Source organism: Pararge aegeria, chromosome 15 (assembly GCF_905163445.1).
Source record: "Pararge aegeria chromosome 15, ilParAegt1.1, whole genome shotgun sequence".
Classification (NCBI taxonomy): Eukaryota; Metazoa; Arthropoda; class Insecta; order Lepidoptera; family Nymphalidae; genus Pararge; species Pararge aegeria.
Genome location: NC_053194.1, coordinates 10,671,660 through 10,691,990, shown reverse-complemented (window position 1 = coordinate 10,691,990; position 20,331 = coordinate 10,671,660). Strand labels below are relative to the sequence as shown.

General features: G+C 35.3%; 2 protein-coding genes across 3 annotated transcripts in view; one reads left to right on the top strand and one right to left on the bottom strand.

The window, feature by feature from the left end:
* The window catches only part of LOC120629772 (lysine-specific histone demethylase 1A), a 464,274-nt gene that overhangs the window by 249,268 nt on the left and 194,675 nt on the right, over window positions 1–20,331 (bottom strand). The window lies entirely within an intron of this gene.
* LOC120629771 (toll-like receptor Tollo) lies at window positions 14,315–18,466 on the top strand. The gene has a single exon (XM_039898807.1). The coding sequence runs from the start codon at window positions 14,315–14,317 to the stop codon at window positions 18,149–18,151; it is 3,837 nt and encodes a 1,278-aa protein (XP_039754741.1). The 3' UTR covers window positions 18,152–18,466.

Genomic DNA, 20,331 nt, shown 5'->3' with positions numbered 1-20,331 from the left:
CTACTTCCTAGGCGAATATCTCGAGGGGTGTGTAAAATGATTTGTACACACCCCTTCTTCGAATAAAAATATTCATGCGGCTTCGAACTATATAAATCGTTTAACTAAAGCATCTTTGAACAATGATCGCTTCGAATAAAATACATTAAAATTTTTTCGATTACATGACGGCTGAACAGTCGCAAATGAAAGTTCAAAATATAGCAGATTTTATGGCAAACTCTATTTACCAAATGCATTCACCACAATTTTTAAAAGTAGCTACACCAAATATTGTTCGGGCTTACATTCACAATTACAAGGCTCCGGTTTAAAATTGACCAGACTAATAACATCGGAAAAAAATAAAAACACACTTTTGGTTATTGTATCGTAGCAAGTCCGTTTCAGAAATAGCAATTTTTGACACCGAATACACAAGAAACCAAAATGTTCATACAGTAGGGGATTTAAGCATTTTTGTTTGCAAGCTATTGTTATTCGCAAAACTGGCTACGTACGACATGAATAACGCATAACATTGAATGGGATAAAGGTCGAAGCAGACTCTACATTGGGAGCACCGACGCAAAAAGTACGACCGCACAAATCAAATTATCCTGAATCATTTAGTTACGTAGCATTGTTTTAAGTCAATTTAATATATTAAAACGTTAAACAATGCCTTAAGAGCAGTCCATAAATTACGTGAGGTGTTTTTTTTAATTTTCTGTAGCGTCCCCCCCCCCCTGGTGAGATGTCGTGAGATTTTATTCAACCCCCTCACATCCCCCAATCTCACGTGAGATTTTTCAAAATATGGGATTTTTACGTTAACGCGTTGGATTGTTATTGTAAAAAGACCAATGGACCAAAATAGAATAATTTTGTTAGACCCCCCCCTCTCCAACATAAGGTTAGATTAGATGAGATTTGACTCGACTCCCTCCCCCCCTTAAACATCTCATGTATTTTATGAACGCCCCCTTACACGGTTATGAATATATTCCATACTAATTTTACGAAGTATGTATTGCACATACATACTTCTACATTTTTTAACCTTTCTAACCTTTACATAGCTAAACCGCTGAACCAATCTCACACCCTTTGGATTACGCCTAAGTGTACTATTAACTACTCCATCATAATATTATTAAAGAAGGATTAACCTCAATAACGTCTTGACAAATGAGAATGTTATTCTTGGTATTCAGCAAGATGGAAAGGCTAGACAAAGGAGCAAATAATTTTCTCTGTAATTTAAATTTTTTTATGTATTTTGAATTTTTTAAATCAATACCGCTGAAAGGACCTTGAAGGGAAAAGAAGAAGCTATTCCTACTAGAGACGAAAAAAAGTAATTTGGACGCTGGCGTTGGGTTTTCAAGAATGGTATAGTGTGCGTTTCGCCTATTCATTCAGTATCTACCTTAAAACATTTTGTAGCGAAGTAAGGCTGATTGACACGTGATCCGAGCACCGTGAATTTTGGCCACCTTTCAATGTACTCGTGCACTTTTTGTACTGATATTTTTATTGCTCTATTATAAACTTAACAATAGATCGCAGCTACGCAGAAAATATTTAATAAAGTCCTATAATAATAACGTTGGTTCCAGTTCTCATTTAAATAACATGTTGTAAAATGTGATACTGCAATGTAAATCGATATATTAGATGTTGCACTCCGTATGATTATTTAGCTGAAAAACTACGTTCATCGCGGTAGTGAAGTTAATCCATAGCAAAGAAAATAGATTATTAACGTCTCGACCTATCAATGCCGATAGTCAACTTGAGAAGCAATCCAGAATAAAAAAAATTATAACTTTATTTTTAACTGAGAACGACTGCTTGGCGGTTGATTCGACGCACAGAGGTGGACAACTCTAATTTCCTTACTTACGCAATAAACTTTGACTGATACATTTGACATCCTGACAAAATCCTAATTCAAAAACTATTAAAACGTCAAATTTACTAACCAGTTAAAGCTTATGGGGAGATGGTGAAACCGAGCCATTAGAATGCTGAGCCTAACATTTTTCGACTACACCGAGTTATCGCACCTAAGAACTCTTATACTAACCACTGACCACCGAAGCATTAATTGTGTACCAAGGCTTATTAACAACTTGATAGAACAAACTTCTTAGTTTGTAGATGCAATATTCCGTGGTAATACAGGACCAGTTTGATACATATAAAGACAAGCGTTCCACATAACGAACGAAATGTAAAAATGCGGTAGCCGGGCCTAAAATCGTAAAGGGCCACCATGTAAATTATTCCGCTGGCCGACTTGAATTATCTGGCGCGACTCGCAATAAAACACCGACACTGGAAATTTTATCAGGGAAAGAACACGTTGCCATATTTCATTAGGCCAACGCAACGGTCTGGTTGTGTAGTTACAGCGTAAAAGTATTATATTAATCTTTCATGGGGTGTGCATTATTGTCTTTTGTACCTGCAGCTGATATTTATAGTGGAGGAGTACCTTCTTAGACAAGGATAAGTTATATCACACACAACATAAATGGTTGTAAATAGTATAGTTTTTGACAATTTATAAGTCAACCTTCCACTCCTGATATCTTTTGCAGGCAGAATGAATAAAATTAATATATTTGTATGAATATAAGATTAGATGAGATTTGACTCGAATTGTAAGTGGGAAATCTGTTTAAATACACATGATTGTATATTCACAATTTCGTCTTGTAAGGAAGCTCGAGCAAATATTATCTTTGAATATTTATAGGTGATTTTTATCAAATAAATATCACAGTTAAATAAATGTAAATAAAATAATATGTTTATATATGTAATAAACATGTAGGTACATAGAAAAGAAGAATTTAATCAAGGAGGCAAAGCAAATGGTATGCCAATAACATCCAGAAACTCTCATTGACGGCAGACCGTACAAATTGGAAGAATTGTGTTCGAATACAACAAAGGTTGCAATTGAAATTTCTAAGATGCCTGTTACATTTTTCTTAGTGGGAGCACGTACCGCTCGGCGGGGGATGACAGCCCTCTATACGAAATTCTACACAATAACGTTCTTCCGTTTATAATTGTGGCGCAAATGTTGTACGAGCCCCTACGTGACGCACAATCGGAATGCCCGATAACGCGGGATAGCAGCATTGTGCAAGGAATTCCTATTTTATAGCGTAATCATATGTATCTGTGCGGGTCTCTGCCTTGTTTGAAACTTGCAAGTAAAAGCCGATAAGTGCGACTGAATTCATTCGATACGCAAATCGAGCATAATTTTTATTATCTGTGTTTTATCGCCACTGAGTAATGCAATGCGGTAATTAACTGCAGTTGTGTGTACAGGCCTTTATCATATTGAGTTGAAACTAAATAACTTATCAGAGAATTAAAATGATAACAGTTTTTGTTTAATCCTAAGGTGAATGAAAACTTCTGTCGTTTGCATGACCACAGCATAAGTATATGCCTAATTTTAAGGTGTACTTCAAAGGGCTATCGATACTTAAAGTGATTATTTGTTTGTATATTTGAACGCGTAAATCTCATTTAAAACTTAAGAATATCAGTCTGATTAAAAACATATTTATTGGAATAGACCCTTTTATAGAGGAAGGAAGAGGAACAGTAGCAAAATTAGCAAGAAATACCAAAAGCCAAATCTCGCTATCGCAATATGTGTTCGGTCTCCGTTGATCTTAACGTTCAACATCGTTAAAAAGCAAACAGTGCTTTCGTATCTAAATAAATAGCATATATACACAAGTGGATAAAACAAATATGGAAAACGTTCGGTGACGATGACGCGAGTTCCATGATTTTTGTTAAGCCAAAAATTTCACAAGGGGCCTGAAAAAGTTTTCACTCCAAAAAATCTACCATTTTTTATTACATGTAACTATTTGACGTCTCGCGGTGAATGAGTCGTTCAATCAATCATGTACCATTAGTCAGCACGTACGATCGATTCATACAATAGACAATAGGAATAATAGTTACTGACAACTTCTCAAGCAAAATTGCTAGACTTACTTATGAAGTACAATATTGACATGTTTTTTGTCCTACAGAAAGATTAAGAACATAATTTGTTTAAAGATTAATTAGATAAGGCAATTAAAATAAATAGCACAGGCCTCAAACACAATAGTTATAGAAAAAAAATTTATATTGGCGGGCTTCCACGATTGTTCTAATCGCTATGTTAAGTTAGTTATATTTAATAGGACCGACGGCTTAACGTGCTGTCAGTGGCTCGGGGTTTTCCAATTCCCTCAAAATGATGGAATCCGGGCTGTTACCAAAAAAATCTTCAATCAAAATCGAAACAATGGCCCCCTCTTAAAAACGATTATTTAAACATATGTGTATACAGCTGATTAGGTATTATTTTAAAGGATTTAACAAATTTTTCAGAGAGGTATCTTCGGGTCAGCTAAAAAAATTTTTATTGTTAACGCTGTATTGCTACAAAGGTTGAAATTCGTGTGCAATAAAGTGTATCTATCTGTTCCTCTATCGTGCGATCTGTAAGTCAAAATATATGCCCATATTGGTACTTGGACTACCTTAAATATTTTATTACAGGTTGTGTCATCATCAACATAGCAACCGATAGGCGTCCACTGCTGGACATAGGTATTTTGTAGGGAGTTCCTCAACCAAGGTTCAGGGCCGCTCGTTTCCAACGACTCCCAGCGACTCGTTTTATGTCGTCATTCCACCTAGTAGGGGATTGACCAACGCTGTGTTTCGCTGTGTGCGGACGCCATTCCAGCACCTTGGAACCTATGTTCCCCCCACATTACCACTTCAATTTCGTGACTCGTTGTGACCAATCTGTGTCCAATAAAGTGTTTCTTTTTATCGCTTCATCGTGCCATCTATACATAACACGATATGGCCATATTTGTTGGTTGAGGCGCAGATGCAGTCGATTGTTCGCGGGTAACAAAGTGAGCGAGTGGGCCCGCGACAGTTTCTAATTGTGCCGCGACAATGCGTAATCTAACCGGTCCCATTGGCAGCCACGTTACACCTCACGACAGAACAGGTAATGGAATAGAGTCGAATTATGAAAATAATTTGTGGTTACGTTGTTTGTACGCTCATTCAGTAGATAAGACTGATTATGAGAACCAATTTATCATCTTTGGGCTTGGCAACTATTTATTGTTGGTTTTCTGGTGGGTATTGGCGATGAGGCATCGTTTTGCTTTGGTGAGTACGACAAACCATCAGTCTCGATTTTTATAGGTTTATGATAAACCCACTAATACAAATCGAAATAGCGTGGAAGGTCAATGCTCGAAAAATTCGTAGCAAAGATCTTGACTGATGGTGGACATAAGAAACGGTTTATCCGGTGGGCCGGCTCGGCCGAGATAGATAGTACACTGTGGAGATAGTACACTGTGGAAACAGTCATAGGATACTTAAAAAGCTCATGTAAAGATTAAATAAAATAAAAATAAACTAAACAAACTTACAAAGACGTGGTCCGTAACTCTGGTTCTTCGTTACTTTGTTACGTTACAGCTAGTATTTGCATAATTTTACCAGTTTTCAGCCCGTTAACAATTTGCGCTGTCAAGTACAAAACGATAGCAAAAAATTAACACTTTTCTACACTTTTCTTCAAATTCGGTAGATTTTGGAAGCTTCTAAAGCCGTCACTCTGTAGACCACACGCCCACAAATAACGCTTATAATTTTTTTAAATAGGTACTAAAAAATTCCATACACCACCACCAAAATTAATAACCAGCGTTGCAGTAGTTGCAGCATCATTCTACGTTATTAACCTTTTCAGTTGAAATACTACATTGTTTACATTACAGGTAGGTAGCTACACAAATACAATGTACGTACCTATTTACTTACCTTTTAGGATGTTATTAAGTTTCTCATATTTTAATATTTATGCAGACTAGGTATATAGCAGGGTCGCTAGCTTCAATACTATGTAGTTGAGTTCATAAGATAGAACAGAAGGAAAAATATTTTTTTTAAATTTAAAAACCCGAAATAAAATAAAATATGTATTTTTATTTTATGTTATTAAATAAATGTCGACTCCATTTATCACTAGTACAATCGGCACCCCATAGCTTGCCAGGTGCCGGGACGCTCGACTAAGTCCGTGCGCCAAATTGCCCGTGTTGCGATCAACGGTGCTATTGCAATTGGTTAATCGTGATCGATTTAAAAAAAATATTACATTTACTCGCAACTGTGTAATCTAAGCAAGTAAAGAAACAACTAATATTTCGGAGTTTAAAATTATTATGGCAGTCTTAAAGTTGCAAAGAAAAAGCGCGGTACAAAATATAGAGACCGTGCAGCCGATTCCGAGAGTCGAATCACAATTGCCCCACAATGCACTACTAAGGTCTCTGCTCACGTGTAAAATCTCTCCAATTTACACGCTACACAACAACCCCGGTGGAGTTTGTAAATCGCTAACAAAACACTCTAATGGTTAAATTACGCATTAAAGCTGCAACGATTATACCTTTGATATGTTGTTGTATAAATCGCTTTAAGCAGAACCCATCAAACATGTATGCAATAACTCATTAGAGAGGAAACTAACTATTTGTTTTTGCTACATTACCCATTAGAACTTCTTCTCGATTACAAAATTACCTGTAACAAAACAAAATATAAATTAAACGGCTAATAACACTCATATAAAAATAATCTATTTACAAATACAAACATCCAATGCGCCACTGGAACTTCGCAATTACTTAAAGCGTATGAAAAAATCTATTTCAAATGCAAGAAACCGCATCGTAATCAATGTGCAGAGATTTTTCATCAATTCGATCGCATAAAAGTTAACTATGATTTGTATGGCGTTGAAAGAACGACATTTAGGGACCAGAGATGGCGCTCTTTCGACGCCATACAAATCATAGCTAACTTTTACGCGAGCGAATAGATGGAAAATCTCGCAATCAGCACACAGAAGATCATTCATCAATCATATGGTTATATTATATAGAAAAAAAAATAATTAAAAAACAGGTTTATAATGCCCCCTACTAGCGCCTAGTGGAAAATATATCCGAGAATACGCCATCAAATTACACGAATTCAATTAGGTCCGATGGTACGATGGTATAATACATACAAACAGGCACACAAAGCAGTTAAATTGAAAACACCTCCCTATTTTCATCGCGTATTAACTATGTAAAAGTCAAAATCGTTGAACAGTAATTATAATTGTTACTTCTACATAGGCTTTCAAGCAGGATGTTAATTAGAAAATTACGTGGGAATTTATTAATAGGTTGACGGTGTACCCGATTAGATAACAAACTAGTTCATTAGCCGCTCGGGTTGGAGATTCCACCTTACATAAATATAAGCGTTGTGACTTTTGTATTAGGGTTGAGATCTTAAGACGCTATAGGCATAGAATAAAACTAAAGATACACAGAAGCTACCACAACTACGCAGTGCATATTAAAAAAACTTTACTTATTTACTTGTTTTAACTTAAAATTCTTAAGATTCACAATTTACCATCGACATAACAAGACGTAAAAAATATTTAAATCCCTCTATATCTATACCATTATTATAAAGAGAAAATATTTTTTTGTTTGTACTGAATAGGCTTCGAAAGTACTGGACCGATTTAAACCATTTCTTTACGAAAAGAAAGCTTAGCTATCACGAATTAAAATTGGCTATAATTTATTTAAAAAAAAAAATGGAGATGCTTTAGAATATTGCAATTATGTTACCTAAAATAGGTAATAAACATTGGCCTTTAAAATGCTATTGGTGATACATCAAAATTATGCACTCATTATTACCTACAAAAAGTCCGGGAGTTAAGGTAGTTAAGCAAGAGGAGCTTTTGTGTTCTAAAATTTAATTAGATCTACCGTCTACGGTAGAAACAAAAGTGGTTTAAATTAATATCTTCTTATTCAAATAAATAGTTTAATCAAGGTAGTAAAATACTTCTTAATTCATTCCAATCGCATTTTTTATATAGAAGTTATAGCGAGTTTCAGATAATGACTACACCTGAACAAAACAGTTATTTTTGGAGATACACTTAAATGAAACTGTTTGTTTTTTAAAAACTACACCCGATTTTTTGCTCAAAGAATATTCAACTTTTAAAATACACCTTAATTTAATGAAACAAAAATAAACGCAGTCGAAGTCGCGGGGTTAACAATAAATTACATAGTGATGAATTCAAGGAATAAAGATTTTCTGGATTTTCTAAATGATTGATGTATGAATGAAACACTTTACAATTCTTGCCATCATCGTTAAAAAGAGATATCGACCATACAATCTTGTGTCATTCATGTAAAATATTATACGCTACATTTTCATCACAACAACTTTTATTGAATCAAATGAATGTCTTAAGTCACTTATTACAAGAATTATTTGTCAAGCACACGAGAAGTATCATAATATGAAAGTATGCGCTGTCACTGTGTGAGAAAAAAATTTTCACTCACATATTGATATATAATTCACTTAGCCTATTTTCGTTAGTCCACTAATGAAAAAAATTATGTGTTCCTGATTCACGCAGATATGATAGACGAAATATCGTACTAAAGTAATGGGATACATATTATAATAAGTTTTAATGGAACGAAATGAAATGTATAAATAATGGAACTTAAAAAATGTGGCATAACGTCGGAACAGTTATGCATTTATCGAAAGTTGTGTAATAAGTTTAAACACTGTGTTTAAATACATTTAACAAACCGTGGTGCCTATACGATTGATGAATTTCTTAACGACAAGGTTGCTTAGAAGCAGGCTCAGCTCTCATCTCTCACAAGATAGCGAATTTAAAAGATTGTAAACTGTAAAATGATGTTGAAAAAGAGCAATCTGGTGAGTTTCTTTCCGGCTATTCTCGGTGAAATCTGCCTTGACGTTTCAAAAGAGCTTATAAACTGGTCCTACTTGAAATAAATGAATTTTGAGTTTGAATTTTTGAATTGAAGTATATAATCTATTGAAGTATATAAGATAGTTGAAGTGTTATAAATACTGCAAATCTATTACGACGTTACGCCACGTATTTATAAGGCCCAATATGTTAACAGAGTCAACAGCTAAGCATAAGTAAAAATATATACAAAAACCAGACACTTTTTCGTATAAATGTTGGATGGGACTGCATATGCACCTAGTATAATATTAATCGAAGCAAAAATTCTTCATAACCGGTAAGTAATAAATTTACTTACTCCATTCTCGTTTCATGTAGCATTTAACCGGCCTTATTTGGAATTACGAAGGAAGTCTAGTTTGTAAAGGAGTGATGAAGCAGTAGCGAACAATACGGCGAGGCTCGTTCGGGGGCGGGATTGACGCGTGGTTGAGGAATGATCAGCGGCGTGGAAATGACGACTTAATGGATTATACGTGTCCGCCGACGTCGAGATAAGTGTCGCTCGGGTATCGGCCCTGTCGCCGGAGATTAGGCACCGAAATTACAAAAATTAATAACATAATGGAAATCAACCAGGGAATCGTTTTACGCGCGATGAACCATCGTGATAACGCAAAATATGGAAGATAAATTATTACGCGCCAGTTATTAGATAATTTTAAATGTTAAGTCATATTATTATCTACATTTACTAATGTTATATACTGATTGCCTCGTTTGGTTAGTGTTCGTGGCGTTCTAGGCTTATTCACCTACGGAACAAAGTATCCTGAATCACTGCTGGATAAATGCCATATCTCTCATAGTGGGGCTTTGGAGTCGAAAATGAAGCACTACTAAATTAACTCTGTTATCTGAAGAATTTGTATTAGATTGATTATAAATTTTGGATCTAATTTATCCTATTCGAGTAAGAGGACATGTCATTACAACCAAAAATCATATATTATATACGTATCTACAGAAAGCTAAGCTAAAGGTCAAAGCATAAGGTGAAAGCTTAAATTCAGTTGCTCCAAGAATAACTTGTTATCCTCGTCAAACGACCTCAAAAACATTTTCAAATTGGTACAGTATTTACCTAGTAAAACGACTCTAACAATCAATTTAAAAGTACGTAACGCAGTTGAGTGTATAATTTTCTGCATTCAACTAAACAATAAATTATTACACCAGTTGAGCAGAGGTCTTCCATGAATCATGAAGGCAAGCGACTGACCCACATCAGAACCTACGCACTATCATCTCAGCTAGGAACGCCAGGTTGCCAGTCACCGTTCCCGGGATATGTATACGCAATCGAAAAAATTTAAATTAAAGTTCATGTACCTATAAGATATTTCCTTGCATAATACGTTCGTTAGAAATTATATTTATTTAATATCAATTGCTCAACATTTTATGTAATATAAACATCGGCAGATCAGACATTATGACACATTTGCTTCAATAATCTCATATTTAATACGCCACCAAGTCTATGAAAAAAACAATAAACATTTAGCTTAATCCATTAACGATTTGGTAGGATTAGCTCACTAAAACTATATAACTTAAGTTTATAGTATTAGTACTTATGTAAATAAATAAATAAATAAACTTAAGTTACTTATGTAAGTTTTTTTCTGTTTATTTTTCACGCCTTAACTATGTTACAGATAATCATGGTATTTTGTAGATATAATTATAGCTACATCCTGGAGATAGGTATAAGATATTTTTATCCCTTGAAAGTTAACAGCTCTTGCAGAATTATCAAAAACCTGATAAAAACGCGGGCTAAAAGCTAATTCGCTATTATCCAAAATTGTACACCTAACAATACAATAAAATCTAAAGTTACAAACTTTAATTAGTTTTTAGGCTCAGACAAGAATATATAAAGTTACCCATACACTCCCCGACATCTCGAAGGCCTGGAAACCCTAGTCCCGACAGTTGCGTGACGACTTGGAGCATCGTAAATTGAATACAGACACTTCGTTATAACGAGCTATGGATAACAACCATCTAACATACGTTAAACAGCCAACAATAACCCACGATTTACCGGCAATCTTTTCTTATATAAAATACACGCTACGCCTCTCCACTTACGACAAAAAGTCAAAGGATCACCCGCTGATCTTTTGTGGTATCAAGACGCGGGACAAACGACCCGTTGGACCCCGTGTGATATATTGATACAATATTATAACGAAGGACGAGATTCCCATTACAAAACCATTTGCGCTATTCGTGTAAAGGAAAGGTGCAAATCGTGTGGTCAAGGTCCCGCCTATTATACAAAAGGTGGGATATCGCTTATGACGTGTCACCGATCTACTTATTGTCTACTTGGAAATGGGTATAACATATAACAACTTGAGGTCGAACAGCCAATGTTATAAATGAAGCTGTATATATATACAACACAGCTTGCTTAGACTAGTTCTATTATAATTTTCTATGTTTTTATCATAACTTATATATAAAATTTATCCAAAATCTGCTGAGTATTTTTTATTAGGATTATATTTAGTAGTTTTTAATACAAAACTGGCTTCGCTTCAGCCTTGCATCATCCTTCACCGTTGAAGTGATATTTAAATTGTTTAAAAGGCACATAACTTAGACCATTCAGAGGTGCGTGCTGGGATTCGAATTTGGCCTTCCGATAGTTAAGGAGTCGTACCCACTGGGCTTTCAGCGCTAAATATTGCACAACAGAAACAGTTTTGTAGAGCATAAGAGTAAGATAAAAAAAATATTTTAATTATAGGTAGCTATACGCAGTGGCGTGCATAGAGGGTATGCACAGGGTATGCAGATGATATAAAATGACGAAAATCTCCAGTACGAGTTTTTAAAAACTTAAGGATAGGCATTGTAAGGGTTATAAAAAGCCTACCCTTAAGTATTTAAAACGCGTACTGGGGAATTTCTTAATTTTATATCATCTGCATACCCTGTGCATACCCTCTATGCACGCCACTGGCTATACGTCGAAATTGGTTAAACTAAACCCAAACATTGCTCAACATAAGCCTTATCAATAATTCATATGTTGAAATTGAATCAGTTGATAGCCTTTACCAACTCTATTAATTTTACTAATTAACCAATTAGTTGTGAACAACATTAAAAATATGCAAATATCAAAAGTTCAATTTTATTGACAGCATGATTCTGATGAAATATTGACAAAAACTCAAGTATTTTAAATACATACGCAAAATACTCAAATTTCAGTACGTGTATCTAATTTTAGTAATTTGGTAAAAACCAACATGTCAGCTGTCAAGAAGCTTGTTTTCTGTCATATTATTACATCAGCTGCAAGCGACCGCAAACAATTGCATTTGGCATTATTCTCCAAAACCAGGTAAAGTAATTTGTGCCCGAGAAGGCCAGAGGCGCGTCGGTTGGTCAGCTACTTAATTTTTTTCTTACGTGCTGGAGATAATGTAATATTATCTCCAGCACGATAACAAAGGATACAAATGAATAATACCTCAAGATTAGACAAGTAACAGAGCTACAGTATGTTTAAAGAGAATTTAGGTAAACAAACGGTAACATTTCACTATAGCATGAGTGCAATGGCGCAAAAAGAGGAGAAAGCGTTCCAATTAGGCTTAATTACTTCTAGGATATAGGGATAGTTATTTTTATATGAATAACGAATATCTGTTTGGCCGTTCGAGGATTATTATCAGTTATTTCAGTTCAGGCGTTTTACTGATAAAAAAGATAACCTATTAGTGAAATTCGGTACTAAGATATCTTACAGACACTGCAACCAGATCTGTCTCAATTTCATGACCTACAGCAGTTTTGGTTTTGGAATTATATTTTAGGTACTATATGAGTCTGTTGTGCAGAAGTAACAAAGCGTTTGTAAACTATGTACTTAATATATTATGTAAGATAGAAGTACATACATAAATAAAATAGTAGATGAAATAATGATATTATAACCATTAACCATAAATAAATAGAATGGACATAACAAAAAATACCCAAACCTTAGAGATAAGGTCTATCCAATGATGCAAACTTGAATTAAATCCATCCTTCATTTTTAAAATAAGGAAATGTACTCGCTTTACTTTATACTATGTTCTGTTAATAAAAAGTCATATGAAACATTTAAAATTTGTTTTGCATTAAAATTATAACCACAATTGGTTTAATCAAACGGATTCCTAAAATGAATGCCTTCCCAAAACACATAATGCTTAGATGTTTAATTTGATTACGGGTTACATGCGGAATGGCGAGAAATAAATATCAAAATCGTTTAACTTAAATAAAGGGCGATTAGGGCCTGTTTTCTCAGAAACTGCAATTTAGTAAAAGCAATTTGATATAGGTACATGTGGAGATTTTAGAGTTAAAGAGAAACTTTTTTTTTAATTAGACTACACTACAATGATTTTTTTTTATTTATAATAAAATCCAAAAAAAATTACTCAGAAATTACTTATTAACATAGAAGCTTTAATAATTTTAAATGGAAAGAAATAAAAAAAACTACTACCTAGTTCAATATAAACAATACGTTAAGTGTTGGTACAATTTAATTTTGTTTGAAATTGCTTTAACAAATTGGACAGACATAATAAAGTTTAATTTGCACTTAGACCTAAAAACATGCGCTGTCATGGCTATTAGTTTATTGCTGAAAATTAAAATAATGAGGCAAAATAACTTTTCATTTCATTAAGTATGATGAGTAAACAGTATCGCAGCATTCTTCAAACGTTCGCAATACAATCCTACCAACGCAGAGCTCACAAGCGACGACCTCAGCAATGCGCCAGCGCACTACCTGGGCAGCTGTCGAAATCCCCACCAAACTCTGCGAGCTTACCCCGCAACCACTAGTCCGTCTCGCTCGCACTCATTCTACTAAAAGCACGCCTGAGCCGTACAAAAAGCGGTTTTCATACTAAGTGTTGTGTGTAACACGTCAATGTGTGCGTTCCGTGTATTTTTCTGACAAGCTCTTTCGTGAAATGAGTAGAGCGAAAGGTAAAGCATTACACGAGGCGGATAGAACGTTTTAGCCCCGGGCGTTGATTTACCTGTTGGAACGCGTGAACCGGCACGGCCTTGTGCGCGAGCGCAGCGCAGGTTTTACTCCGAGTCAGTTCCACCCCAGACTTCAGCGCGGACGTGCGCGCCACGTTCCTCGTTATCGAGCGGCGAGCACGATCTTGTCCAATTAGTGCTTACGCGGAATAAGAGTTGAGTGGCCGGTTAAACGTGTGCGCTGTTTCGGCTTGTTGAGATAATAAACGTAATAGGATTATGTGCAATACAAGTGCTACGAAAAACAAATAAAACTATGCAAAAGTTAAAGTGAAGTTCAGTGAAAGGAAAACAATGTGTCTGATGTGGCTCACGAGCGCTATATTGGCGCTTAGCGCTGTTTTGCCCGCGTGGAGTGCTTCTTTGTCGGCAACGACAGGAGCGCGTTATCAAGCTCCAGATGAATGCCGTTGGACTACTGACGACGAAGATTCCGGAGTCGCGCTACAATGCCGACTGAGGACGATAAATAGCGAATTAGAAAATACTAACTTCAGTGCCATCCAACCTCATCTCACAGTGCGACTGCGGCTTGAATGCAGCGATGCGCTTTTCTTTCAAAGCTCTCTTTCACCTGGAAGCTTTCGACAGCTTATAGAGTTGCGGGAACTAACAATTGAATACTGCAAAATAGGCAATCTTTCTGATGGGGCTTTTACTGGCCTCCGTGAACTAAGAAATTTGACTATAAGAACTCACAACACAGATTGGTCTACAATGTCACTTGAAGTTACACCCACTGCATTCTCGAGAGATGTACAGAACCTAGAACGATTAGATTTCAGCGAAAATAATATGTTGACATTTCCTGAGGGAGCACTTTGCTCATTACGAAATCTCGAATATTTAAATGTGACTGGTAACAGAATGAGAGATGTCAGTCATTTTCAATTTTCAACTGCCCATCGTCATCCCACCGAAAAATGCGGAGACAACTTATTAGTCTTAGACTTGTCAAGGAATGTTATAGATACACTGCCACCGGGTCTCCTCTCTGGGTTAAGAAGATTACAGAAATTATATTTGCAGGGAAACGGCCTCAACTCTGTAGCCGATAGAGCCCTAGAAGGGCTTATATCGTTAACAACTATTCGGTTTTCTGATAACCAGCTAACTAGCTTGCCACCAGAACTATTTAGTGATACGAAGGAGTTGAAAGAAATATACTTAAATAACAATACAATTACAGTACTAGCTCCTGGTCTATTTAGCGATCTCTTTCAATTACTAGTTTTAGATTTATCATATAACGAACTAACCTCAGATTGGATTAATACTTCTACATTTTCTGGATTAAAACGTCTCGTATTTTTAGACTTTTCACATAACAGGGTTTCAAAAATGGAAATAGCCCTCTTTAGAGATTTACATAACCTACAGATACTGAAAATGCAAGATAATTTCATTGAGCATATATCTGAAAATGTTTTTACATCGCTTGGAAATTTACATACGCTAATATTATCAAATAATAGACTAACAAACATTGAAAGCTTTTCATTCATTGGTCTGCCAGTTTTATCAGTCTTATCCATTGACAGCAACCGCATTTCGAAAATACATCCGAATGCCTTGCGCAACTGTACTTCTTTACAAGATTTACATATAAATGGAAATCGCTTAGATGAAGTTCCTATAGCCTTAAAAGAAATACCTCAATTAAAAACCCTAGACCTCGGAGAAAATCTGATAGTAAGCATTGAAAACGCTTCGTTCATGACAATGCAACAGATGTACGGACTGAGACTAACTGAGAACAATATTGGAAATATCAGCAAGGGCGTCTTCGACAAAATGACATCACTGAAAATTTTAAACCTCTCGAGAAATAAAATTCACAAAATTGAAGCTGGCGCTTTTGATGGAAATATTAACTTACAAGCAATAAGATTGGATGGAAATTACTTGACCGACATAGGCGGACTTTTTGCCAAGTTACCTAATTTGGTATGGTTGAACATTTCCGATAATCGCCTAGAATGGTTCGATTACGCTATGATTCCAACTGGATTGCAGTGGTTGGACATTCACGCTAACAGAATTGCTGAACTTGGGAATTACTTTGAAATTGAATCGCAGCTATCGCTTAGTACTTTCGACGCCAGTTCTAATAGGTTAACGGAGATTACTGGGAGTGCAATACCTAACTCTGTAGAGATGTTGTATTTAAATGACAATTTAATATCCAAAGTACAGTCCTACACGTTCTTCAAAAAACCTAATTTAACTCGAGTGGATTTGTACGGCAACAAAATAACAAGTTTGGACCCTAACTCATTGAGAATATCTGCTGTTCCACAAGATAAGTCAGTACCGGAGTTTTTTATTGGAGGAAACCCATTAGAGTGCGACTGTACGATGGAGTGGTTACAAAAAATAAATACTGGGAATAGAGCCCGAACTCAACCTAAGCTAATGGACTTGGACAGCATTTACTGTAAATTACTCTACAACCGTGGCAATGCATATGTACCTTTAGTAGAGGCTGCGCCACACCAATTTTTATGTAAATATGATTTCCACTGCTTTGCTCTTTGTCACTGTTGTGATTTTGATGCATGCGACTGTGAAATGACGTGCCCAAATAATTGTACTTGTTACCATGATCAGTCGTGGTCTGCAAACGTTGTGGAATGTTCTAATGCTGGATATAATAATTTACTACCTGAGAGAATACCTATGGAGGCCACGCAACTGTACTTGGATGGAAATGAAATAAAAGTTTTACCCAGTCACGCATTCATTGGCAGAAAAAGATTAAAGATATTATACCTAAATTCATCACATATAGAGACTATTCACAATAGAACATTTAATGGATTAAAAGAACTGGAAGTCCTCCATTTGGATTATAATAGTTTGACAGTGGTTGAAGGACAAGAATTCGACGGGCTTGATAATCTACGTGAATTATACATAAACAATAATAAAATCAAAACTATTGGAAAAGAAATGTTTAGTCATATGTCACGATTAAAAATACTACATCTTCACCATAACAGATTAGTAACTTTAACGGTATGGCAAATAAATCCTGCCATTACTTCAATCACTCTATCGGATAACCCTTGGTCATGTGACTGTGAATATACAGAGCTGTTTAGAGAATGGACGAAGCGTGTAAGTTCGATAACCGATGTATCAAGCATAAGATGTGTGTATTCAAAAACGAATAGCACAGATATTGCTATGTTCAATGCAAGTATATTTGAAGACACAAACGCTGGTTTCAAAATCATTGACGAAAATGGTACAATATGTACTGGCCTACCAAGCATAAATAACAGCATAAATGGCAACTTGACTGCAACGAAAACAATTATAACTAATGAAGAAGTACAAGATTACATTCCGCTTCTTTGTGTAGCCCTAGGAGCCGTCCTATTAGTATTAATTGTAATTACGATTGTTTTTAAATACAGACAACAAATGAGAGTGTGGTTCCATTCCAAGTTCGGTGTGCGCCTGTTCTATAAGGCAAGTGACATGGACCGTGATGATCGTGAAAAGCTATATGATGCTTTTGTGAGTTATAGTTCCAAAGATGAAGCATGGGTGACTGAGAAACTCGCACCAGTCTTAGAACGCGGAGATCCTCCTTACAAACTGTACTTACACTATCGTGACTTTCCAGTTGGTGGTTATGTGGCCGACAATATAATACAAGCAGTTGAATCCTCGCGTCGTACTATAATGGTGCTTAGTGAGAACTTTATAAAATCCGAATGGTGTCGTTTTGAGTTTAAATCCGCGCATCATCAAGTGTTAAGAGACAGACGAAAAAGACTTATAGTGGTGATATTAGGTGAAGTGCCACAAAAAGATCTCGATCCAGATATAAGACTGTACTTAAAAACTAATACACATTTCAATTGGGGTGATAAACTGTTTTGGGAGAAGTTAAGATTCGCGCTACCCGATGTTCCCGACAAGCAGAGGTGTCATGGCATGCCAAGCCCAGGCGCGGGTGCCGTGCCAATGCATCGACATCACCACCCCAGAAACCACTTGGGTGCGTTACCACCACCACCGGTGCATGGAGCACATCCCGTGTTGCCACCACACCCATCCCATACCCAACATCAAATTCCAACGCGAGGCTCGCCTCGCAATCTCTCCGTCCATGTGTAGTGCAAGTTTACGTAGCCAGACTGAAGTGTCTAGGGCTAACGTGCAGTGACTAAAGTTTAGTGACTAAAGTGTTAATGTGATGGCTAGTCGGTTATCGTATGTATTGTAAATATACCTTCTATAATAGTCATAGATTAGGATTGTAAATAGCTTGATTACCGATTACAAAAAGCATTTGTCGTTTTAAGTTAACGTCAATCAGAAACATGGTCAATGTATGATTAATGTTTGGCATATTGTCTGTATAAAACATGTATTAGGCCTAATAAGGCTGTGCTTGCTGGACAAAACTAGCCGACTAATACGATACTTAAATAGTAGTTAGAAATGGCAGGGCGTTGTTGCCGAAATCTGTGATAAATTAGTTGTAGATAGTTATTTTTCTTATCATTGATGTATATTATGTAATTTAGTCATGACAAAAGAACATATTTATTGTAAAAATTCAAAAATGGACTGTGTCAAAAAGTGATAAAAAGAATTAAATATGATTTTAAATGAAACTTAGTTTTTTTACAGTTCAGTATTTATATTTATTGAATAAAGCAAAGTTATATGCACACAAAACACCTTATGCTATTCTTAGAGCACTTATTATTTTTAGTTAGATAGGTAAATAGTATTTTATTTATTTTCTTCAAGGATATTATTATAAATACAAAAATCACAAAATAATTGTAACTAATCGATAGTTAGTTATGAATGACTTGAATTTTATTCCTAATTTAAAAAATTACGTTGTAAAAGTACGTATAAAAATTATTAATTAGGTAGGAACTAATCATTGTTTTTTTCTCACATGTGAATCTAATTTATCAACAAACACAAAATTTTAAGTTCAAATGTGGATTTAATGCAGATTCTGTTGAATATCGGAAAAGGTATCGGTATTTTCCTTTTATTTCATTTCATTTCAAGGGCAGCACTATCTTTGTACTGACCCATTTAGTTAGTTAGTTAGTAAATTTAGACACTTTAGCACAAAATTGGCAGCAATTTCAATAAATTGATTGACATTGGATGTTTCACGCTTCTTTGCTATTAAAATATACTTCCGAAACCGCTACTTCCGAAATGGAACTGATTAAGTTCACGATTTATAAGAGCCCGTAAATTGCCGTAATATAAATATTATGATGGAAATTAGAAGAAGAAAACAAACTTATTTTCAAACAATTTTATATTATACCTCATATCATTCTAGTTGAAATCCTTCTCAACCTTTTTCAAGTTCTATTCAATTTAGTTGTTAGTGCTAGTTTCAGACCCCTCTAGTAGGAGTGAAGGATTTTGACGTAACACCTTCCACACTTTAGTACGGTTTAAAAGGCTCGTCCTAGTGGTAATAGTATAACAAGTATAATGAATACCTACATACCTATTATAACTAACTAATACCTGTAATAACTTGAGACAAAATACAATATTTTTAGATTCAATAGATTTGTATCTCTTTAAAATTTTAAATAGCTTAACAAATAAATACTAGCTAATCTGCAGATATAAATGTTTTTTTAAATAGTTCATACAATTAATTTCACCAAATATTTTTTACATGCGAATGTTTAAAAATTAAGTATCTGTTCTTGGAAATTTAGGTAAATATGCTGTACCTATTTTGAACATTGAAAATATCATATCTGAAATAAACATTTGTCGCTACAGAAAACATTTCTTGAATTCATACAACATACATAAATTTTAATCAGTATAAAGGACTAAAACAAAAACAAACCACGTTACAGTTTGTACTTTAAAATGTTTTCAAAGTCATTCAAATACTAATGTTTTTATTAATTTATACACGGTACAAAGACACAAAAAATAAAAAAATACAAATCATAACTAAAACCAGTAAATGGTATTTTCATTATTTGCATAAGTAGCTATAAACCATACTCGATAAAACTCAATTTCTATACTAAATTCACATCCGGTAATAAAATTTCCAGTAAAATAATGGGTTAGGCTGAAGCTATTGAAGTAAGGCCGAGTTATTTAACCGAGCTTCCATAGGCGAGCATATTGCATATCAGGTTTTTATGTGAGGAGCCGGGCGTCGACCGCGGGCCTTCAATCTCAGTTAACGAGACTTAGCTCCGCAGCCCTAAGTAGGTGTGAAACAACTGGAGACGGGAACAAAAGCGTTTGGTTCTATGTATCGAGATTGCATTTATGGT